Source organism: Doryrhamphus excisus, linkage group LG6 (genome assembly GCF_037039965.1).
Source record: "Doryrhamphus excisus strain RoL-2023G ecotype Guam linkage group LG6, RoL_Dexc_Guam_v1.1, whole genome shotgun sequence".
NCBI lineage: Eukaryota > Metazoa > Chordata > Actinopteri > Syngnathiformes > Syngnathidae > Doryrhamphus > Doryrhamphus excisus.
This window is the reverse complement of record NC_136362.1, coordinates 22,507,052-22,526,643: the sequence shown is the minus strand read 5'-3', so window position 1 is coordinate 22,526,643 and position 19,592 is coordinate 22,507,052. Positions and strand designations below refer to the sequence as shown.

At 45.4% G+C, this 19,592-nt stretch overlaps 1 protein-coding gene and 3 non-coding genes across 4 annotated transcripts; 1 reads left to right on the top strand and 3 right to left on the bottom strand.

Annotated features, from left to right (window-relative positions):
* Positions 1 to 6,927: 6,927 nt before the first annotated feature.
* Positions 6,928 to 7,926, bottom strand: LOC144898584 (uncharacterized). Its single transcript, XM_078791047.1, has 2 exons — positions 7,127 to 7,926; positions 6,928 to 7,012 (listed from the first exon to the last, which is right to left on the bottom strand). The coding sequence occupies exon 1, from the start codon at positions 7,924 to 7,926 to the stop codon at positions 7,162 to 7,164; it is 765 nt and encodes a 254-aa protein (XP_078647173.1). The 3' UTR covers positions 6,928 to 7,012; positions 7,127 to 7,161.
* Positions 7,927 to 8,165: 239 nt separating this feature from the next.
* Positions 8,166 to 8,247, top strand: trnas-uga (transfer RNA serine (anticodon UGA)). Its single transcript has one exon. It is a non-coding gene; the product is annotated as a tRNA-Ser (tRNA).
* A 10,365-nt stretch (positions 8,248 to 18,612) lies between these two features.
* On the bottom strand, positions 18,613 to 18,694 carry trnal-cag (transfer RNA leucine (anticodon CAG)). Its single transcript has one exon. It is a non-coding gene; the product is annotated as a tRNA-Leu (tRNA).
* Positions 18,695 to 19,137: 443 nt separating this feature from the next.
* Positions 19,138 to 19,210, bottom strand: trnav-aac (transfer RNA valine (anticodon AAC)). Its single transcript has one exon. It is a non-coding gene; the product is annotated as a tRNA-Val (tRNA).
* Positions 19,211 to 19,592: the final 382 nt, after the last annotated feature.

Sequence of the window (19,592 nt, the reverse complement as noted above, 5' to 3'; positions counted from 1 at the left end):
GCGCCGGCCAACACCCGCCGGGCAGCTCACCCCCGTGAGGGAGAGCCATAGCTCCAAGTCATGGGGAGGCCAGGAGCCGAGGAGTTAAGACCAGTGCAAGGCCACCGATGGACCCCACCATCCACCGGGAGGGCCAACCGCCCCCCCGCCCCCAGAACCAGCAGCGCTCCACCCACGTACCGGAGAACCATCCCCGACCAGCCCTAAGGCAAGACTGGGGATGGGCAAAGACAGGGAGAGCGATGCAGCAGAGCATAGGACCAGTGGCAGCAGACACCCAAACGCCCGGAAAAGCACCACCCCCCCAGCAGGCCCCACTCCGAGGAGCATGCTCCCCATCCTCACACGCCACCCAGGCCCCCGTCCCCATGAGCAGGATCAGGCCCCATCCCAACACACAGCCCAGTCCCCGCAGCAGCCACCACAGCGCAACAATCCCAGGCCACCACCGTAGACTTCAGGCCACCAGCAGCGCGGACCCCACCGCATGGAGGCCGGCGAACGCCCCCCCAAGGGCACGTTTGTGCCCGCGACCCACTACAGACCCAGGGAGGTAGCGCCAACCATGACCCTAGGGCAAGCCCCGGCGTCAGCTGGTTCCAGCGGGACCCCCGGGAAGGCCAGACCAAAATATCCTGCAGCCCAGGGCACCCCGAGCGAGCCACCAAGCCCCAGCAGCCAGCGGGCCAATCGCGGGTGTAGGCAGAAGGCTCTCCGGTCCAGCCCGCTACACCTGTGTGTGTGATGATGGTATTGTGTAGATGCAATTAAAAATAGGCCTGCCCCATATGGCTGACCTATGTGTGTGGTGTATGTGTATGTGTGTGTGTGGAGGGAAGCTGAGCAATGGTGGGTCCCATGCCTGCCCAGATCCCCCCCAGAACTGAGTGTCTAAGGTGTGGTTAAAATTGAAGGGTGACCAAGCCAGAGGAATGCGAGGACAAAAGGGCATCCGCAAGGAAACCCTTCGCCCCCGGCATAACCAGTTGTAGGCCACCCCCCAAAGTCCTACATGTATGTGAGGTGGTGCAGTGCAGCAGGGAGGACCGGGGCCCCACACACGCCCACCCCGCACTACCGACCAACCGAGCCGGGCAAGCCAGCCGCCTGGAGCAAGCCCTGGGCCACAGGACCAACCACGAGCCCCACCCAGCCCATCGTGGCAGCCAGTCCGGCCCGCCAGCTCCCCCCCGGAGGGCCCCACCAGAGATTGTGCCAGCTACGCCACCCCTGGACCACCAGGAGCTGCGGACAAACCACACGCCCCGAGGCAGCTCCTACAACCACCAGAACAGCAGGGACCGCGCCCCGGCAACACATCCGTCACCGTGGCATCCCAGGGAGTGACACCACAGAGACCGCAGGAGAACCGGGACCCGCATGGGGAAGAGCCCAACCCCGCCCCCCAGGCACGTGAGCCAAGAGTGCCAGGGCGGGACAGAGACACACACACCAGGCAGCAGAGCCCACCAGGTAAATGACACCCCAACAGCCGCAAAAAGTGAATGCCCCCCCCAGTCCCACCCTCCGCCACAGCGCCGACCCGTCTCCACCACATCTCCCATCCACCCACGGACCCGCCGAGTAGGACACCCCGGAGGCGGGAAGACCGCCACCAGACCGGAGACAGAAGGGGCCAACCAGACACCGGCAAATAGCAGGGGCCGCCCATGAGCCACCGGCCAGTCCCACCCCCCAACCCTTGGTCGAGGCCCCCCCACAACCCAGAGCCCACCACCCCGGCCCCCAAGCAAGCCCCCCGCTAATCCCGGCCCGCGCCGCGCAGGGCACCACCCCAACCGCTATCCGCCCCACTACCCACGCACCCACAGCCAGCCCCCCACCTGCCCGCCCCACATCCACCACAACCCAGCCACCCCCTTACCGAAGGGAGAGAAGCAGGTAATGCCCCACCCCAGCACCGCACCTCCCCACCCAGAGCCCAAGCTGCACAAACGAGACCCCCCCCTCCCGTATGAGCTTACCAGGCGCCCCACCCGGGAAACAGCCACAGCCAGAGGGACGATAGCACACAGTCCCCATAACTCACACATGCCTACCATACACAAAAATAAAAATTGAGAATAAAAATAAAGTAAAGTATTTGATAATAATAATAATAGTAATCATAATAATAATAGTAATAATAATAACAATAATAGTAATAATAATAATGGTAATAATAATAGTAATAATAATAATAATATTTATTGATAATAGTTATGTATGTATAATAATGATACTACTATTGATACTTAATATATAATAATTTATATATAATATATTTTCTAATAATTTAGATCTTTTAGCTATTTTAGATATGATAATAATATATATACATGCATACCTACACACACACATATATAGCCATATACATACCTAAGGGAGCCCTTCAAGAATTAGATTAAGAGATTAGATTAAGAGATTAGTTTAAGAGATTAATTATTGGAGCCCATATAGATTGAAATTCTGACAGTTGTTCTTTGGATTCAGCAGACATTCTCTCAATTGCTATATGATCTAACAGAAGATTTTTGTAAAAGGCTATGTTCAGTTTTTTTTTTGGATTTCCAATTGATAAGAATGGATTTTTTGGCAATGCTTAACGCTGTGATGAGGAGTTGTGTGTGATTTGTTTCTACGTTGACTGTAGAAAGATCACCCAACAAGCATAATACAGGTGAGGAAGGAATAGAGGTCCCAAGTGCCAAAGAAAGGTCTTTGCACACTGCTTGCCAGAAATTACTAATGGGGGCACATGCCCACATGGAGTGTAAATAATCCTCTACTACATGATCTGGGCAGTGTACACAGATGTTAGAGTCGGTTAGACCCATTTTAAACATTCTCTGCCCTGTGTAGTGTACTCTATGAATGGTTTTGAACTGAACCAACTGTAGGTTTGGATTTTTTATTAAACAGGACGAATTAAGGCATATTTGCTTCCAGAACTCAGGGTCACAGCTTGTAGATAAATCTAGGTTCCATTTGGAGACTGGAACCCCAACGGTGTTGTCACACTTTGACAAAAGAATGTACAACTTGGATAATGTTTGGGGAGCGGATACGTTTAAGAATTGGTCAATGGTAGGGTAGCTTTCCCAAGATGTGTTACGAAACCTAGCTCTAATTATGGATTTAACTTGTGAGTATTCAAGAAATGTATTCTGGCTTAACCCATACTGTGTAACAAGGTAAGTGAATGACACAAACTTTCCCCCCCTTATGATATTTTCCAAGCAACTTATTCCTTTGTCATGCCATGTTGTAAAATCCAAGGTTTTTTAAGCAATATATCAGGGTTATTCCAGATCGGAGTGTACTGGCAAGGAGTGAGCGAGGACCTAGTTATTTTTAAAAATTCCCACCAAGCTGGTTTTAATATTTATGCTTTTAAAACAATCGTGTTTCCTAAGGATTTGACTTATGAAAGGTAAGTTAAAGATGGGGATTTCTTGGCTAAATGATTGTTCAATGTCTAGCCATAACTGATCCAAGGGGTTAGGTTTTATCCATTTTAAGATATACTGTAGCCTATTTGCCAGGAAGTAATTGGAGAAATTTGGCAGTTCTAAGCCCCCACATTCTTTAGATTTGTGTAATGTTTTTAGGCTTATTCGTGCTGGCTTATTTTTCCAAAGAAATGTATTTATATATGAATCTAATGACTTAAACCAAGTTATAGATGGCTTGGTTGGGATCATAGAGAACAGATAATTGATCCTTGGTAATATCATCATTTTCACAGTGGATACTCTGCCCACAAGAGAGATCGGCAAAGTTCTCCAACGTTCAAGATCATCCTCAATCGATTTCAACAGTGGGGTATAATTCAAGTTGATCAGGTCTGACAGCTTGGAGGAAATGTTGATGCCCAAATACCTGATATTCCCTGAACGCAGTGGTATAGAGGGGGTGCTCTGGAAAACGAAATTAATGGGCAATACTATGGATTTAGACCAGTTAATAGAGTAGTCCGAGACGGTGCTAAAGTTATTGATGAGTGTGATAGCTTGGTGAAGTGAGGAGTGTGAGTTTTTTAGGAAGAGTAACACATCATCAGCATAAAGGCTTATCTTATGATGAACATTCGTTGTGTAGATCCCTTTAATATTTACATGTTGTCGAATTGCAGCTGCAAGAGGTTCAATGAAGATAGCAAACAATGAGGGGGAGAGTGGACAACCTTGCCTAGTACCTCTTTGTAAAGTGAATTCTGGAGAGATCAGATTATTAGTTCGAACGGAGGCCTTTGGGGTGCTATATAATATTTGGATCCACGTTCTAAATGACTCTCCAAAGCCAAATTTCTGTAGGGTTGCAAAGAGAAATTTCCAGTTAACTCTGTCGAATGCTTTTTCAGCGTCTAGTGAGACAATTGTGGTTTCCAAATTATGGATGATAGAGTGATCAATCAGATTGGTTAAGCGGCGTACATTGCTAACTGAGTGTCTCCCCTTGATAAATCCTGATTGATCGGGATGTATTATATGAGGGGTAACTTTTTCCAGTCTTCTAGCTAATACTTTGCATATTATTTTAAGGTCCGCATTAATAAGTGAAATTGGACAATAACTGGAAGGTAATGTTGGGTCCTTTTCTGATTTTAGCAAAAGACTGATTGTAGCAGAGTTCATATATGGGGGTAGGCGTGCATTTTCTTTTATTTCCTGAACCATTTTAAAAAATACTGGGGCTAGCAATGACCAGAATGTTTTATAGAGCAGGAAACCCGTCCAGTCCTGGTGCCTCGTTATTTGGCATTTGCTGTAGCGCATCATAAAGATCTGTTAGAGAAATGGGTAAGTCCAGGGTTGTCACCTGATTTTTTCCCAATTTTGGTAATTCTATGGTGCTAAGAAATGTTTCAATGTCTGGAACAGAAGGGTTAATCTGAGGTGTGTATAGTCTTTTATAAAAGTCCCTAAAGACTGAATTAATTTCCTCCGGAAGGTGAGTGATGTTACCTTCTGAGTTTCTAATGGAGGAGATAGAGTTTTTTTCTTTATTAAGTTTTAGTTGGTTGGTTTTAGTATTTACCAGATTTATTGGCATGTTCAAACTTCTCCAAACGTAGTCTTTGTAATTGGAACAGAATTTTCTTATCAGTAATTTCTTTTAAATCTAATTTAAATTTTCTAAGATTATTCAGAGTATTCTCATCCTGTGAATTTGCATAAGCGGTTTCAAGGAGTTTGATTTTTTCCTCCAATTCCAATTCCAATAATCTTTCTTTCTTTTTCTTATATGATGAGTAGGAGATAATTTTCCCGCGCATTACTACTTTTGCTGTCTCCCAGAGAACACAAGCCGAGGTTTCCGGTTGGTCATTAAAATCTAAAAACATTGTCCACTCTCTCTCAAAGTCCTTTAAAAAGTCTGGGTCTTTAAGCAATGATGTATTAAATCTCCAGCATTTAGTAGGTGTACTTGTGGTTTGGTTAGTAAGAAAGAGAGAGACTGGTGCGTGATCACTAATAATGATAGGGTGTATGTGAATATTTGATATGTCAAATAAGATTGAGCTACTTGTTAAGAAGTAGTCAATTCGGGAGTACGTGTGGTGCACTGGTGAGAAATACGTATATTCTCTGTGAGTAGGGTGATAAGAGCGCCAAGCATCACAAAGACCAAAATCAGTCATATATTTTTTCAGTGTTGTTGTTGATTGAGACTCACGATGTCCCCCAGCTGGGCTTGACCTATCTATGTCTGGATTAAATACCAAGTTGAAGTCCCCTCCCAAGATCAAGCTTGAATCCAGGTGTGCAGAGAGAGAAGAAAAAAAGGTGTGAAAGAAAGAGGGGTCATCAACATTAGGACCATATATGTTGGCAATGCAAAATTTAACATTCAGGGATGGGAATGGCTTTGCTGAAAATCAGCTGAAAATAAGTCGGGGGTCTGGGGGCCACCGGCCCCCAGCCAGGTCCAAGCTCCCAACATTTCAGCTTTTGAGGGCACTAAAACTGGCATACAATGAAAGAAATATTAAGACCTCAAACAACAAAAATAAATGAATAAAAAACATGGAACAAACTGCATTCAAAGTAAAATTAATAGATTTCCATAGGTTTGAATATGTGACTCACAATTTCCTTTTAAACACGTACGTTGAAGTCAACACCAGGTAACTTAACATAGTCGTTTTCTTTTTGCAATCAGTGCATGCAAACGATCAGTCGCAACCTTCCTCTTTTCTGCTTTTTGATGTGCCAGTCTTGCAACTTTCGCTGCCTTCTCGTTTTTTTTCTTCTGCTCAGCTCTACTCTCTTTCTCATGTTCTCTCTTTCACCGTGTTCCGCCCGATCGGACACGATATACCGAGACTGTACCTACACCTACCCGGATCCGCGGAAAATTCCCATCCCTGAACATTGTCCACAGATATGTTAATTATTATATATCTACCTTCTTTGTCTATAGTATTGTTGAGCAGTGTAAAATTGACCCTCCGGCTAATTAAAATGGCTACGCCCCTCTGTTTGGAGTTGTAGTTTGCTAAGTATATGTGTGGAAACTGTGGTGAGTGAAATGTATGGGCAGCTGCATTGGAGATGTGAGTCTCTTGCAATAAGACAATGTCTGCTTGGATATTCTTTAGATGGTTAAACATTTTTTGTCTTTTTTCTCGAGACCCGACTCCCCTGACATTCCAAGTGACAAATTGCAGTGAGGACATCCTAGACTAGCTTATGATGACATGTGTGTGTATAGTACATGTGTAAGTGTGAAGTATATGTGCCTGTAGGTAATGTAAGCATATACATTAAGTATATGCTTAAAGTGCACATGGGCATATTATAATGTAGTCCTCCTGATCGGACTAGTGAAGGTGTAATGTTGGTGTATGCATGTGTGAGATATGCGTGTGTGTAAGTGGCAGTGTTGTAGGTTTATGTGTCAGATGTACAGTATGAGCCACCTGTGTACATGGATGTGTGTCTTTATGTACAATGTTTGTATTTGCGGGTTTGTGATTATGTGAGTGTGTGTGAACTGTATAGACATGCTGGTGCAGAAAACAGACAAGTGACAAACAGGAATATAAGTGAGTGAAAGAGGGGAAAGACAGTGAGTGCAGGCATGTTGCTATGAAAAAAGTAGGATAGTAGGATTACCTTACCTTACCAAGCATATTCAGTTACCATGTTAGAATGATTAATACAGCCACGGTGTAATTTCACGATCGCGGTATAGCTGTCCATTAACAAAGAGTTTGTCCACTGTGATGACAGCTCGGCACCCCTCGTTGATGAACTTTTTTCGGATAGGGAACAGGCGACGGCGTCTGTCGAGGATCTCCCTTGGGATCTGGTCGTTCACGCTGAAGTCCGTCCCCTTCAGCTCTCGGCCTCGGCCTTTCACCTGCTCCTTCTGCTTGAAGTGTTCAAATTTTGCCACGATGGGTCTCGGCCTTCTATTTTCTGGCTTCTTGGTTCCCAGGCGGTGGACACGATGGAAGGTGATGTCCCCGATGACGTCAGCTGGGAGCTTGAGCCGTTGCGCCATGAAGGCCCTTACGGATTCTTCCGGGTCTTCCTCAGATTTCTCCGGAATTCCTGCAAAGACGAGGTTGTCCCTCATGCTTCGAGCCTGAAGGTCCAAGATCGTTTCCTTCATGGACTTGTTTTCCTGGCGGAGTTGTGAAACTCCGTCGGTGAGGGACTTCACCAATTCACGGAGGGTTGCGTTCTCCGTCACCAAGGAGATTATTTGTTTTTGGCTGAAGTCCAGAGACTCACGGATGGCCTGAAATTCTTTATGGAGAACCTCGACAAGAGCCAGGCGGCCGTCCAAGCAAATCAGCCTCTTGTCGATGGAATCGAGGATGTCCTTGATATCTGTGCCTGGTGGCGACGTCGCCCCAGGGGAGTCCTCAGGACGGCTACGCTTGGAGTTCGGCGTCTTGGGTGACTTGCCCATGACGATACTATCGACGCACCCGTCGATGTACTCCTCCAGATCTTCCAGGTTTGTTTTTTGTGAACTGTAACTTTTCCAGCAGTTAAATATGTTGGTTTATATCTAAAGATACTTTGCAGATGTTTAAATAGTTAAGATTGTTTGGGAGCGCTGTATTCCGCTTGTCTGACTTGCGCGTGTCACGTACCCTCTCGCAAGATTACAGCATTACGCCTCATCCCATTGGTCTTTTCCAAGCGGTCACGGTGGCCGAGAGGTTAAGGCGTTGGACTTGAAATCCAATGGGGTTTCACCGCACAGGTTCGAATCCTGTCTGTGATGCTTTGGTTGGGTATTTGTTGCCGCCATGCTGTTTACCTTGTGGTGGAGTACTGTTGGTTATGAGGGCCGGGGTGTTGTCCTTTCGCAGTCCGCATTCTCTACACTGGTGGTCTAGATTTTGGGTAGAGGATAATGGGGTCCACTGTCCCACCATTGATCTGCTTCTTGCAGTCTCGGTGGCCGAGAGGTTTGTTGCCACTCTGCTTTGACATGCTGTTTTCTGTACCTCTCCCCGGTCTTTCAGCGGCCTTGTCGAGGGTGTTTCACAGGTGGGTGGGTGGTGTGATGTTGGATATGGGGGCCAGTGGGTTGTCGCCGTTTTGTTGTTTCTGGAGCACATAAAGAAGAGTGGCCAGTATGGGGGGACCTTGGCGTTATTAGCACCACACGCTGACCAACTGAGCTAACCGAGATAGTTGCAGAGAGCTGCTGGAATGACAAGGCGCTACGAAACGCGTATCGGGCGGAGCCTCTCCGACCCACACGTCGGCTCCAAATCCCACCTCCTGGGGCTCTTCCGGCACCACTCCTCTCTCCCTGCTCCAGCAGCGGAGCGCCGTCTGACGACATCGGGAGTGTCGTCCCCATGCAACTGGGAGCCAGTCACCTTTCGCCAGCGGAGAGGAGTCACCGTCTACGCGTGTGGCTGTGCCAGCACTGTGGGAGTCCTACACACAATTTCCTGCTGTCCAGTTCGCCCAGCACGCCAACACTCTTCCTCCGCCAGGGATATTCCCCAGCTGCTGGCACTGCCCGCTCCAACCACACCGGCTGCGTCATCCGCTTTGGTGGGCCGACTTCAGGTGGAAGGTACGATATCCTGGGGGGGGGGGGGAACTTCTCCTACCACAGCATTAATTGACTCTGGGGCGGACGAGAACTTCATTGATAGCGGACTGGTCAGTTCTCTTAACATTCCTACTGTTGAGCTTGTCCCCCACAAGAATGTCTGCTCGCTAGATGAACATCACCTGGCATGCATTACGCATCAGACGTGCACCATATCCTTGGTGCTGCCGGGAAACCACCACAAGGTCACAAATTTTTTTCTTATGCCCTCTCGCTCAGCTCTGTTCGTACTCGGCCTCCCCTGGCATCCCATGCGTGTGTTGTGATGTTTTGTCATTCAGCGCCACTTTGCAGAGGCACATCCACTCGACTATTTAATTTGTTCTCCGACAGTGTTTCCCAATGTGGCATTGGTGGTTCAGTGGTAGAATTCTCGCTTGCCAAGCGGGAGGCTCGGGTCTGATTCCCGGCCAATGCAGTATATCTCAGCTTATACCTTTCTAGAGCTCTTTTCCTGCGAAAGGGCAGTATTCAGAATGACACCTGAAACGTAACAGACCGGACCACCCGAGAGTTAAGGTGGACAGCACTTAGTGAAACCTGACTGCAGTCATGCTGTTGTAGTCTCTGTCGCGCAATTGCTCAGCACGTTTGGCTGTTAACTGAGAGTTTGGTGGTTCGAGCCCACCCAGGGACTCTCAATTCACACGTGTTGGACTTTGGACTCCCTCCCTTGTATGAACATTTTTCCCCATTGGCTAACTGTTTTTGTGTTGGTGCCAGATGAACTGCTTGCACTGTGGCTAAGCTGGTCAAAGTGCCTGTCTAGTAAACAGGAGATCCTGGGTTCAAATCCCAGCAGTGCCTGGGTGCTTGGTCAGTGAAACTTTGGCAGCTGATTTCTGAACCATGTACTTCTTTTTGTCACTTGCCCTTCAAGAACGAATTGACGTTGCATCCACAGCTGACGTGATTGTTGTGGATCCCATTACGCCAGAAGGTGCTTGAATCCAAAGAGTATGACATTGTGATGTGTTACCATTACCATCTATCAGGGATGGCAACTGAATTAGGAATCAATGCCAGAAACCTGCCACAGGATTTCAGATAATGTTTTGATGCAGACTGGTCATGATGCCTCTGATTAATTAAATTAATTAATCAATTAAAATTAATTAAACCATTACCTGTGAGAAGTAAGGTACACCATTGCACTAAACATTGATAGAAGAGTTAGTAATGGAGTTAGTAGTGAATAATTAACAATGCTTGTGGGGATTTTTTTGTTTGTTTTGGACATCTTTTAGATAAATAAGCATGCAAACTGACCCGGGAACATCATGGCTGTTCCTGACAAATGAACATAACGGGAGGGTTAAGATGACTACACTTCCAAAGTTCTCAGCTATGACTGAACCTCTCGCTCCTTTGTTCCCTGAGAAACTAGGTTGGCTGTGGAATTGATCAAACATCAAGAAGTCCACATCAATTAAAAAAAAAATTAAAAAGTGATATCTTGGCCGAAAAAGGCCCGGTTAGCCCAGTCGGGAGAGCATGAGACTCTTAGGGTCTCAGGGTCGTGGGTTTGAGCCCCACATTGGGCGGTTCAGCTCTTTTGGTGATACAGACCTGGTAGACCCAAATGAGTAGTGAGAGTGTGCTGGGAACGTCCCGTTCGTCGAGTCTTCAATTCTCACCTCTGGCAGAGCTTCACCTGCATCCCGGGGGAGGACCGGGATATTGAGTCCGAATGGGCCATATTCCGTGCCTCCATTGCTGAGGCGGCTGAGCGGAGCTGCGGCCGCAAGGCCGTCGGTGCCAGTCGTGGCGGCAGGCCCCGAACACGATGGTGGACACCAGAAGTCAGGGCCGCCGTCAAGCTGAAGAAGGAGTCCTATCCAGCATTGATGGCTTGTGGGACTCCGGAAGCAGCTGACAGGTACTGTCAGGCCAAACGGTTCACGACTTCGGCGGTTGTCCAGGCAAAAACTCGGGTGTGGGAGGAATTCGGTGAGGCCATGGAGCACGACTTTCGGTCGGTCTCGAAGGGGTTCGAGCAAACCGTCCGGCGCCTCCGAAAAGGGAAGCAGAGCCCAGTCCACACTGTTTACAGTGGAGACGGGGCCTGCTGACCTCGACTGGGGATTTGTTTTGGTGAAGTAGGTGCAGACACATCTATTAAAAAATGAAAATACAAAATATACAGAATGCAGTATAAATATATGTACGCAGTCTGTTTTTTGTTTGTTATTCCGGAAGTGCAGTCTGATTGTTTTTCCTAAGAGTCCAAACTGAGCGTTAATTTAATGCATCTAGAGTGTCAAAGTGGCAGGGTGAGGCAGAGGTGGGGTGTGAACAGTGTCAGGGGGGGTTCCGGGCCTTGTTGATGAGGCTGACAGCAGACAGGAAGAAACTGTTCTTGTGGCGTGAGGTTTTGGTCCTGATGGACCGCAGCCTCCTCTCAAAGAGACTGTGTCCGGGGTAAAAAAAAAAAAAAAAACTAGCAAGACAGCCTCAAGGTCCAAAAGTGTTAAGGCAGTCCCATAGTGTCCCCACATCATGCCATGTGTCTATTTGCCTTGAGACATGAGTAAATTAGCTTAAATGCTAACATGTTAATGGTCATCATGTTAGCACCAAGCAAGAGAGTCCTTTTTCAGTCGGGTCTAAAAGTGGGGGCAATGTGAAGCTGTGTCTGTGCCACCTACTATGTTGCTGTGTCCCTGGTCCAGTGTGTTCCCATCTTGGGTTGGAATGTCCCCATGCTGGTAACGGGTGGGGAATACAGTCCGTTGATGAGGATAAGCGGGATGGATTTCAGTGGTTAAAGTCCCCAGCTACCATGAAAACGGTCATGGGCCACGAGCCTGTTCTGAATTCCCCTTTGGCCAATCGACACCACACCAACTTAGCAGCAGTCCTCGTTAGTATAGTGGACAGTATCTCCGCCTGTCACATGGAAGAATAGGATTCGATTCCCCGACGGGGAGTTCCTCTTTTGTATGTCACAATGTAACGTTGAACCTTGAGTCGGGTTGCGGTTGCAACAACCAGTCCGGTTAAACAAACCCTTCTCATTAGAACAAAACCTCTCTTAATCTTCTTCTCAATGTGTTCAGGTGTCTTGTACAATCTGACAGTCTTTTGCTGCCAAATCATTCCAGGCGTGGATAATGGACCTGACCAGGAAAATGCCAGCTGTGGGATTTCAACCAGAGCCTCCTGAGCGTAAGGAACCTTAATCTGGCGCCTTCAATCACTCATCCACCCAACCTAAAACGGTGCCCTGATCAGGAAAAAAAACTGTGACCTTGTGAGGTTCACTGACAACAGAGGACACTCAAAAGGAGCCGCACAAAGCAGGGTACTTGTACAGATGTCGGCAGCAGAGTGGCGCAGCGGTAGCGTGCTGGGCCCATAACCCAGAGGTCGATGGATCGAAACTATCCTCTGCTATGGCTGTGCTCTTTACGTGTCCTTTGAAGAGCTTGCAGATGTATTGTCTTTGTGACTTAGCTGACCTGGTCCAGTAAAGAGTTCACGCTTCCTTTACTGCTGTTCTTGATGCATTTATTGCGTCAACCTCTAGTAGAAGGTCAGGACACAGCATCCTGTGCTGCGTCTCGTGTTATCTTTTCAGAGATCATTGTGGGAGAACCAAAAAGCCAGGATGGTCTCAGGCATTTATGGTCATTCACTCATTGGAAAACTAAACTCAGGAGGTAATAAAGATAATGGGGTGAAGGAGCAAGTATCTGGTCCGGGAACAGGATCCTGGTCCATCTCATACACATTATCCCTACTCCATCCCATCTGAAGCCAATCTACAACAGCTGTGGGATGCAAGAATCAGGGCTACCTTCCTTCACTTTTATTTAGCTCAATAAGGTCCATGTGTATTACTTGAAATTAATATTGTGGTTTTGGAAATTGGCCACGCCTTGGTCACATGTTGTCCTGGACATTGTGTTTTGCACACGTTCAAAATGCTCTACAAAATTTTTTTGAATACGAAGTCTGATTTTTTAATTACGAATTAAAGTGGGTGTTAATAGTGTGACACATCCCTCCTGTTGAGACATGTGTAACACCATGGCTCAAAATATCAGCCCACTTTTACACCTTTTTGGCAAGATTGGTTTCTTATCTGTCGACATATAAACATTTTTGTCCAGGGTTGCTTTATTCCTAAGCCAGTGGTCAATTTCCTGTTTTGGACTTTGTTGTTGCATATCAGCCAATATTTCAAAGTCTACTTGTAATTTTTTCAGTCTTAAGATGGTTCAGTTCCTTTAGTGCCACTTGTTTTACCATTTTGTCAGCGAACGCATTTCCTTAGGGTATTAGTATTATTTGTATGTTCCATGTATTTACATGCAATGCAATTCGTTTTGGTAATTGCACTGCTTCTAGTAATGCTGCTAATAATCATGCATGAGTTACTGGTTTTCCCGTTTATGTTATCATACCTCTGTTTTGCCCATATTGTGCAAAGGTATGTACTGTTGAATATACATATTGGCTATCGATATAATTTGTCACCTTTTGACCTTTCATTAATTTGCATGCTTCTGTAAGCGCTATGACTGCATAGCCTGTTATTATTTTTTCCACAAATCATTTTTCTTTGAGGAAACATCTACAAAAATCTCCTCTTTTTGTTAGTGCCTGAGCTAATAAGTCTGGTCTACACTTTGCAGTTTGTGTTGTTAGTTCATCACAATCATTGTGTTTCGCTTTCCTCAGGGAGTGGTAGAAGGGTAGCTGGGTTGAGCGTGGTGCATCGCTCAAGTATTAAGTGTGGTTGGGACAAAAGTGTCGCCATACAAGACAGATGTATAGCAGGAGACAAAAATGTCATGTTAGTCTGTAATAGCAGGGTGGAAACCGCATGCACTTGTTTCCACGGCTATACTAGGTGCTGCTATTACAGCCCGCACACAATGTAAGATGGCGCATGCTACTGCATCTAGCTTAGAAGAGTAGTACGCTATTGGTCATTTCTTTGCACCATACTCCTGGTAAGACTGAGTACATGACCTCAGTCTCACTTCACACCTTTATAATCTACTGTTTGTTTAAATGTTTTGCTGTAATCATGCAGTGCTAGAATCGTACCTCCTACCAGTATTCTTTTTCTTTTTCTTTTTTTTTCACAGAATGCTTTTCTGCCTCCTCATTCCGCTGTAAGAGTGACATCATTTTTATACATTAAGTTTGTTAATGGTGACACTATTTGTGCATAGTTTGGAATCCAACATCTACATCTAATTAGTGAGTCCTAAGAAGGACATCATTTGCTTTTTTGTTTGTGGTTTAGGTGCATTTAAAATTGCTTGTTTCCTATCCGCTAGAATAGTTCATCCTTGCCCTGTCAACTGATGGCCTAAATACTTCACTGATTGCCTACAAAATTGTAGCTTGTCTTAACTCACTTTATGGCCTTTTTTCGCTAAATGGTGGCTAAAGGCTATTGTGTCTTCCTCACATGACTTCCTATCTGGTGACGCTAGTAGGATGTCATCTACATATAGTAATATCTGGCTTTCATTTGGGGGTTAAACATAGACATAATGGCTATCATTGCTTGTGAATAAATTATCGGGCTTTCACAATATCCTTGCGGTAGGCGTGTGTATGTATATTTTTTCCGCAAACGTAAATGCAAACCTAAACCTTCTTTCTCTATTGGAATGGAGAAGAATGCATTACTGATGTCTACTATGGTGAACTATGTGACATTTGTTCGTAAAGAATTTAACAATGGGTTTGGGTCAGGCACACAAGGTGCTCTTGCCACCACAGCTTGATTTACAACTTGTCCTGTATCATTCTCTATCCCACAGAGGGTGGCACTTTTTTCCCACTGGAAAATTAAGGATGTTCCATTTTGAGTTGTTACATTCTACTAAGGCTTTAGCTTTTAACAATTCTTCTATCACTGGTTTTATTCCTTCATATGCATCTGGTTTTATTGGGTACTGCCTAACACATGTCCTGTAATCATTTTTAGCTTTAATTTGTACAGGTTGGGCTCTTTTAATTAGTCCCACATCTGATGGACCTAGAGACCACAACGTTATTGGTAGGGAGTTGACCATTATTGTCAAATTTTCCTCCTGCTGTCCTGAGCCATGTATTGCCTGCAGATCTGAAATGTAGAAATTCATCTCTGCAAGTTGTTCTACATGCTCCCGAGTCACAAAGGAATCTGATTGTCTTACCATTCACTTCCAATGTGACTTCCGGTGGGGATGTTCAAAGGCAAATATCTCTTGTGGATTTAATTGTACTACTTATTCATCATTTGGTTCTGGTTGTATTTGTTAAGACAAGCCTAGTCATGCTGAATACGGCTTTTGGTTCCTTTTGAACTGGCCTTTGTCACAATCACGGGAGAAGTGACCTTTCTCACCGCAATTCCAACATCCAGTATTGTTGGGATAGCTTCGTTCATTCTGTCTACCTGTTCCTCTACCTCTACCTCTTCCTTTTCCTCTGAATCTTTCTTGACTTTGGAAGAGGATTTCTCCGTTATCTGTAACAAAGGTGTCTATTTTTTGCATCTTATTTTTGTTATTTAACACCTTTTCTGCATGCTGCACGTATGTGATATAGTCTGCCATAGTTGCTGTGGGCATTCCGATGAAATGTTTATCAACCCACCCTTTTATGCCAGGATTTGAATTAGCATGTATCGTGTTCTTTAACTGTTGTTGGTATGGGCCCGTGAGTTCATCATCTTCAGCAAGGCCGCTATTTTGTTTGAATACCGTAATCATACGCACTCTATACTCATCAAATGATTCGTCATTCTTTTGTTTGCATTGTCCTATTGTTGAGTAATTAGCTCTTTTCCTGAACTTTGCTAGGACTCTCTCTTCCAACTGATTGATTCTTTGCTCCAATGTGGGGTCATCATGGGCCACAGGCTGGCCATTGCCATATGTGGGGCTCCAATTTCCTTTACACAGACACCACTCTGGCCCTAAGGCTCTCATCCACACTTGTTATACTTCTATTCCGTTCAGGTGGTATGACATTCTCAAGTTGTTCATGTCTGTAATAAATCTTACGGCGTCCTCTTTTACAGGCGTGACACCATCTAAGGCCTTCTTTACATCTTCCTGTGTCCATGTACAATACACTAAGATAGTGGGACGTTCATCATTGGCTACATTAGGGTTCGGTACTTCCATCATTGGAAACGCATCAGTTTCCGGTGAAACCCTAGGTGGTGATTTAGGAGAAAATACTTCTCCCATCTGTTTTGACCACTCAACAGAAAAAGGTTTAGCTCTTGTTTGTGGTGGGTATGGCACTGATGGTCTGACATCATGGTTGTCATAATGTGGGGGTTCAGGGAACTGTGGATACAATCGTGATTGTCCACCTACTACACCATCATTTTGACTACTATTGCTCACTACTTTAGTTGGCATAACCCTACTTTTGTTATCTTCCTTTCGTGTAAAAAATGTGTCTGTGTCTTTCTCCTCACTTACTTTTCCTTCATCTTTTTGATACTCCTGAAGTAAAACTTCCCTTACTATCTTGTATAACTCTTCCTTTTTACAACCTTCACTTTCTGCTCTATCTCTCGCCTTCCTTTCTTCCATCTTCACCTCGCCTTTTTGCCTTTTCTCTGCCAACTCCTTCCAATATGACAGGTCATCATACCTTTCCTTTTGCATTTTATTGGTTTGATTCTTGTTCCTTTTCGCAATATCCTGTTGCAATTTAATTAATTTAGGGATCGATAATTGTCCGTCAAAACCATACTTGTTAATCCATATTTCTAGATATTTTATTTTGGTTGGTTGCCGGTGAAACACGCAACACCAATGCTTGCACTTTAGTACTTCCTTTTTTACTTGTGGTTTTCCACTTTTATTTCCCATCTTGGGAATAATTTGGTCCCTGTTGTGATGAGCTTCCTAGGGAAAACTAACAACAGGGTTGTTTGTCAGTGAGAGAGTAATTAACTTTTCTTTGAGGTAATTCTCAAGCTTCTACCCCGGTGAGGGCGGAGAATTCTTGCCTCTGCTTCCTCAAAGACTCTTTTTCTCACCCTTTAATATGAAGACCTGTCTAGTGACAAAATCTCCCATTCGCACACTCATTCGTACTTTGAAAACGTTTTCACATTCAACCCCCGAAAAGGCCTTTCACCGCAACATGACCGTCAACTCCATCTTTGTACAAAAAACTGCCAACTCTGTCCTATTGTGAAAGACCGCCAACTCCGTCTTAATACAAAAAACTGCCAACTCCGTCTGATCACACAAGACAACTCCTTTCTATGGCAGGAACACTGTGGGTCCGTCTTATTACACAAGACAACTCCTTTCTACAGTCAGAACACTGCCGGGTCCGTCTTATTGCAAAAAGACTGCAAGTCCGTCTTACTGCAAAGACTGCCAAGTCCGCCTTATCACAAAAGACTGCCAGCTCATCTTCCTACAGAAGACTGTCAAGTCCGTCTCTTTGCTTGCCAGCGACTAGTATACACAAGGCTTTTAGCACCGGGTGACAAACCTTATTGACCCGCGGGCCGTTCTAGGGGTCAAGAACCCTTCTGGCCTCCCTGCATTGGTTGCCTGTTCGCTTTAGGATTCATTCTGAGATTTTATTGTTTGCTTTTAAGGCGTTCATTGGGCTGGCCCCCAAATACACCTCAGACCTCATCCAAATTTACTCTCCAGCATGGTCACTGAGGTCCGAGGGCCAGCTCCAACTTGTGGTGCCCAAGACGAGACTTAAGACCAGGGGAGACCAAGTCTTCTCCAAGCTATGGAACTCTCTCCCCTTCCAAGTAAACATCGAAAGCTTTAAGTCTCGTCTTAAAACCCACTTTTATTCTCTGGACTAGTCTGTGTAGCACTTTGGATAAAATGTGCTATATCAATAAAGTGGATTGGATTAATGGGCTGCATGCGGCCCCCAGTTCTCAGTTTTTCCACCCCTGCTTTAACACAAAGGGACGGCGCCCTTTTACTCATACTCTGATCAAAAGTGTCTTACTGTTGTCTTCTCTTCCGTCGGTATCCCGTCAACCTTCAGCTTCCAGTTGTTGAGCTGAGAAGACAGCCCATCAAAGGGTTTTGTCTGCTGTGGCCATGGTCTTTCTGTCTTGTCTGCTCCACAACTGGACTCCTCAGGTATCTTGGGATCCGGCTCGAAGGACCAAGTAAATGTCAGATTCAAACTCCTGTGACACTTGTAAAAACACTTAAATACAGAAATACAGAAGAGACAGACAACAATATTCAAAGTTTCTCGCAGCGAGGAGAGTGAAACCACATACCCAGTGACATACCGCTCCACTCTGAATATGCAGTTCACACTCCTCTCCTTTTATTCTCTTTCAGGGGTCCCTACTACATGGTCGTGCAACTGTTGAAATGTTTTCTGCATGTTGCACAATTTTCCATCACCATCACCAAAAGTGCTGAACCGCCAAATGTGGGGCTAAAAATAACACACAAGGAATAACTTGTTTAAGTAAACCTTTTAGACCGTTGTTGGTTCAATTCTCCCAGTTAAATGGAACTGGAAAGACTTACTGCCCCACAGTGTCAGAAGTGGGATTCGAACCCACGCCTCATTAGAGACTGCAACCTGAATGCAGCGCCTTCGACCGCTCGGCCATCCTGACCCTCCAGGCCTCGCTCCTTCTGTTCCCTGAGAAACTAGGTCAGCTGTGGAATTGATCAAACATCAGGACGGTCACATCAATAAAAACAGAACAAAAAATGATATCTAGAGCAGCAAAAGGCCTGATTAGCTCAGTTGGTAGAGCATGAGACTCTTATTCTGATGTTCGTGAGTTCGAGTCCCATATTGGGCGATTCAGCAGTTTTATTGATACATCTGAAAGATATCTTTCCTGTTGAAAACTGTTCAACATGCAGAAAACATTTCATTCCAAATACACAAAAACAAGTCTTTTGACCAAAAGCCTGGGGGCTCACTTCGTAGGGCATCAGACTTTAAATCTGAGTGTCAAGAGTTCAAGTCCCTTCCGAAATCAAGCACATGTCCTTGTTCCTATTTGTCATCTTGGCTTTTTTTTTGTAAAAAAAAGGACTTGAATGGCCATGTTTCCACCCAGTTTGGAACTGGGGACCTTCTGCGTGTTAGGCAAACGTGATAACCACTACACTGTGGAAACCTGAAGGATGGGCTTTTAAGGGGACTGGTGAAGTCACAAAGCAGTTGCCAAACAATGAAACACCATGTGTCCAAAGTGGGGGGCAGATTGACAATCGTCCAAATGGACAAAGATTTCTCCTTTGTAGGGAAAATTGTTCCAGAAATAATGGGCTTTTCTTCAACAAAATAAGACATCACAATCGCGGCTTGAAAGAAACACCTTAGCTACCCTCGGGGTCACTTTAATATCTCGGTGGACTCAACTTGTGCCCTTGGAGTTAATGGTTTGTAAATAGGCTTGTAACCTCCTCTAACCTTGTCTGGATGGCTGGATGTCTGGCCTTTTGAAGAATGAAGTTAAGGTCCTTTCAGCCAGCCAATAAGCCTTTTCAAACTATTTG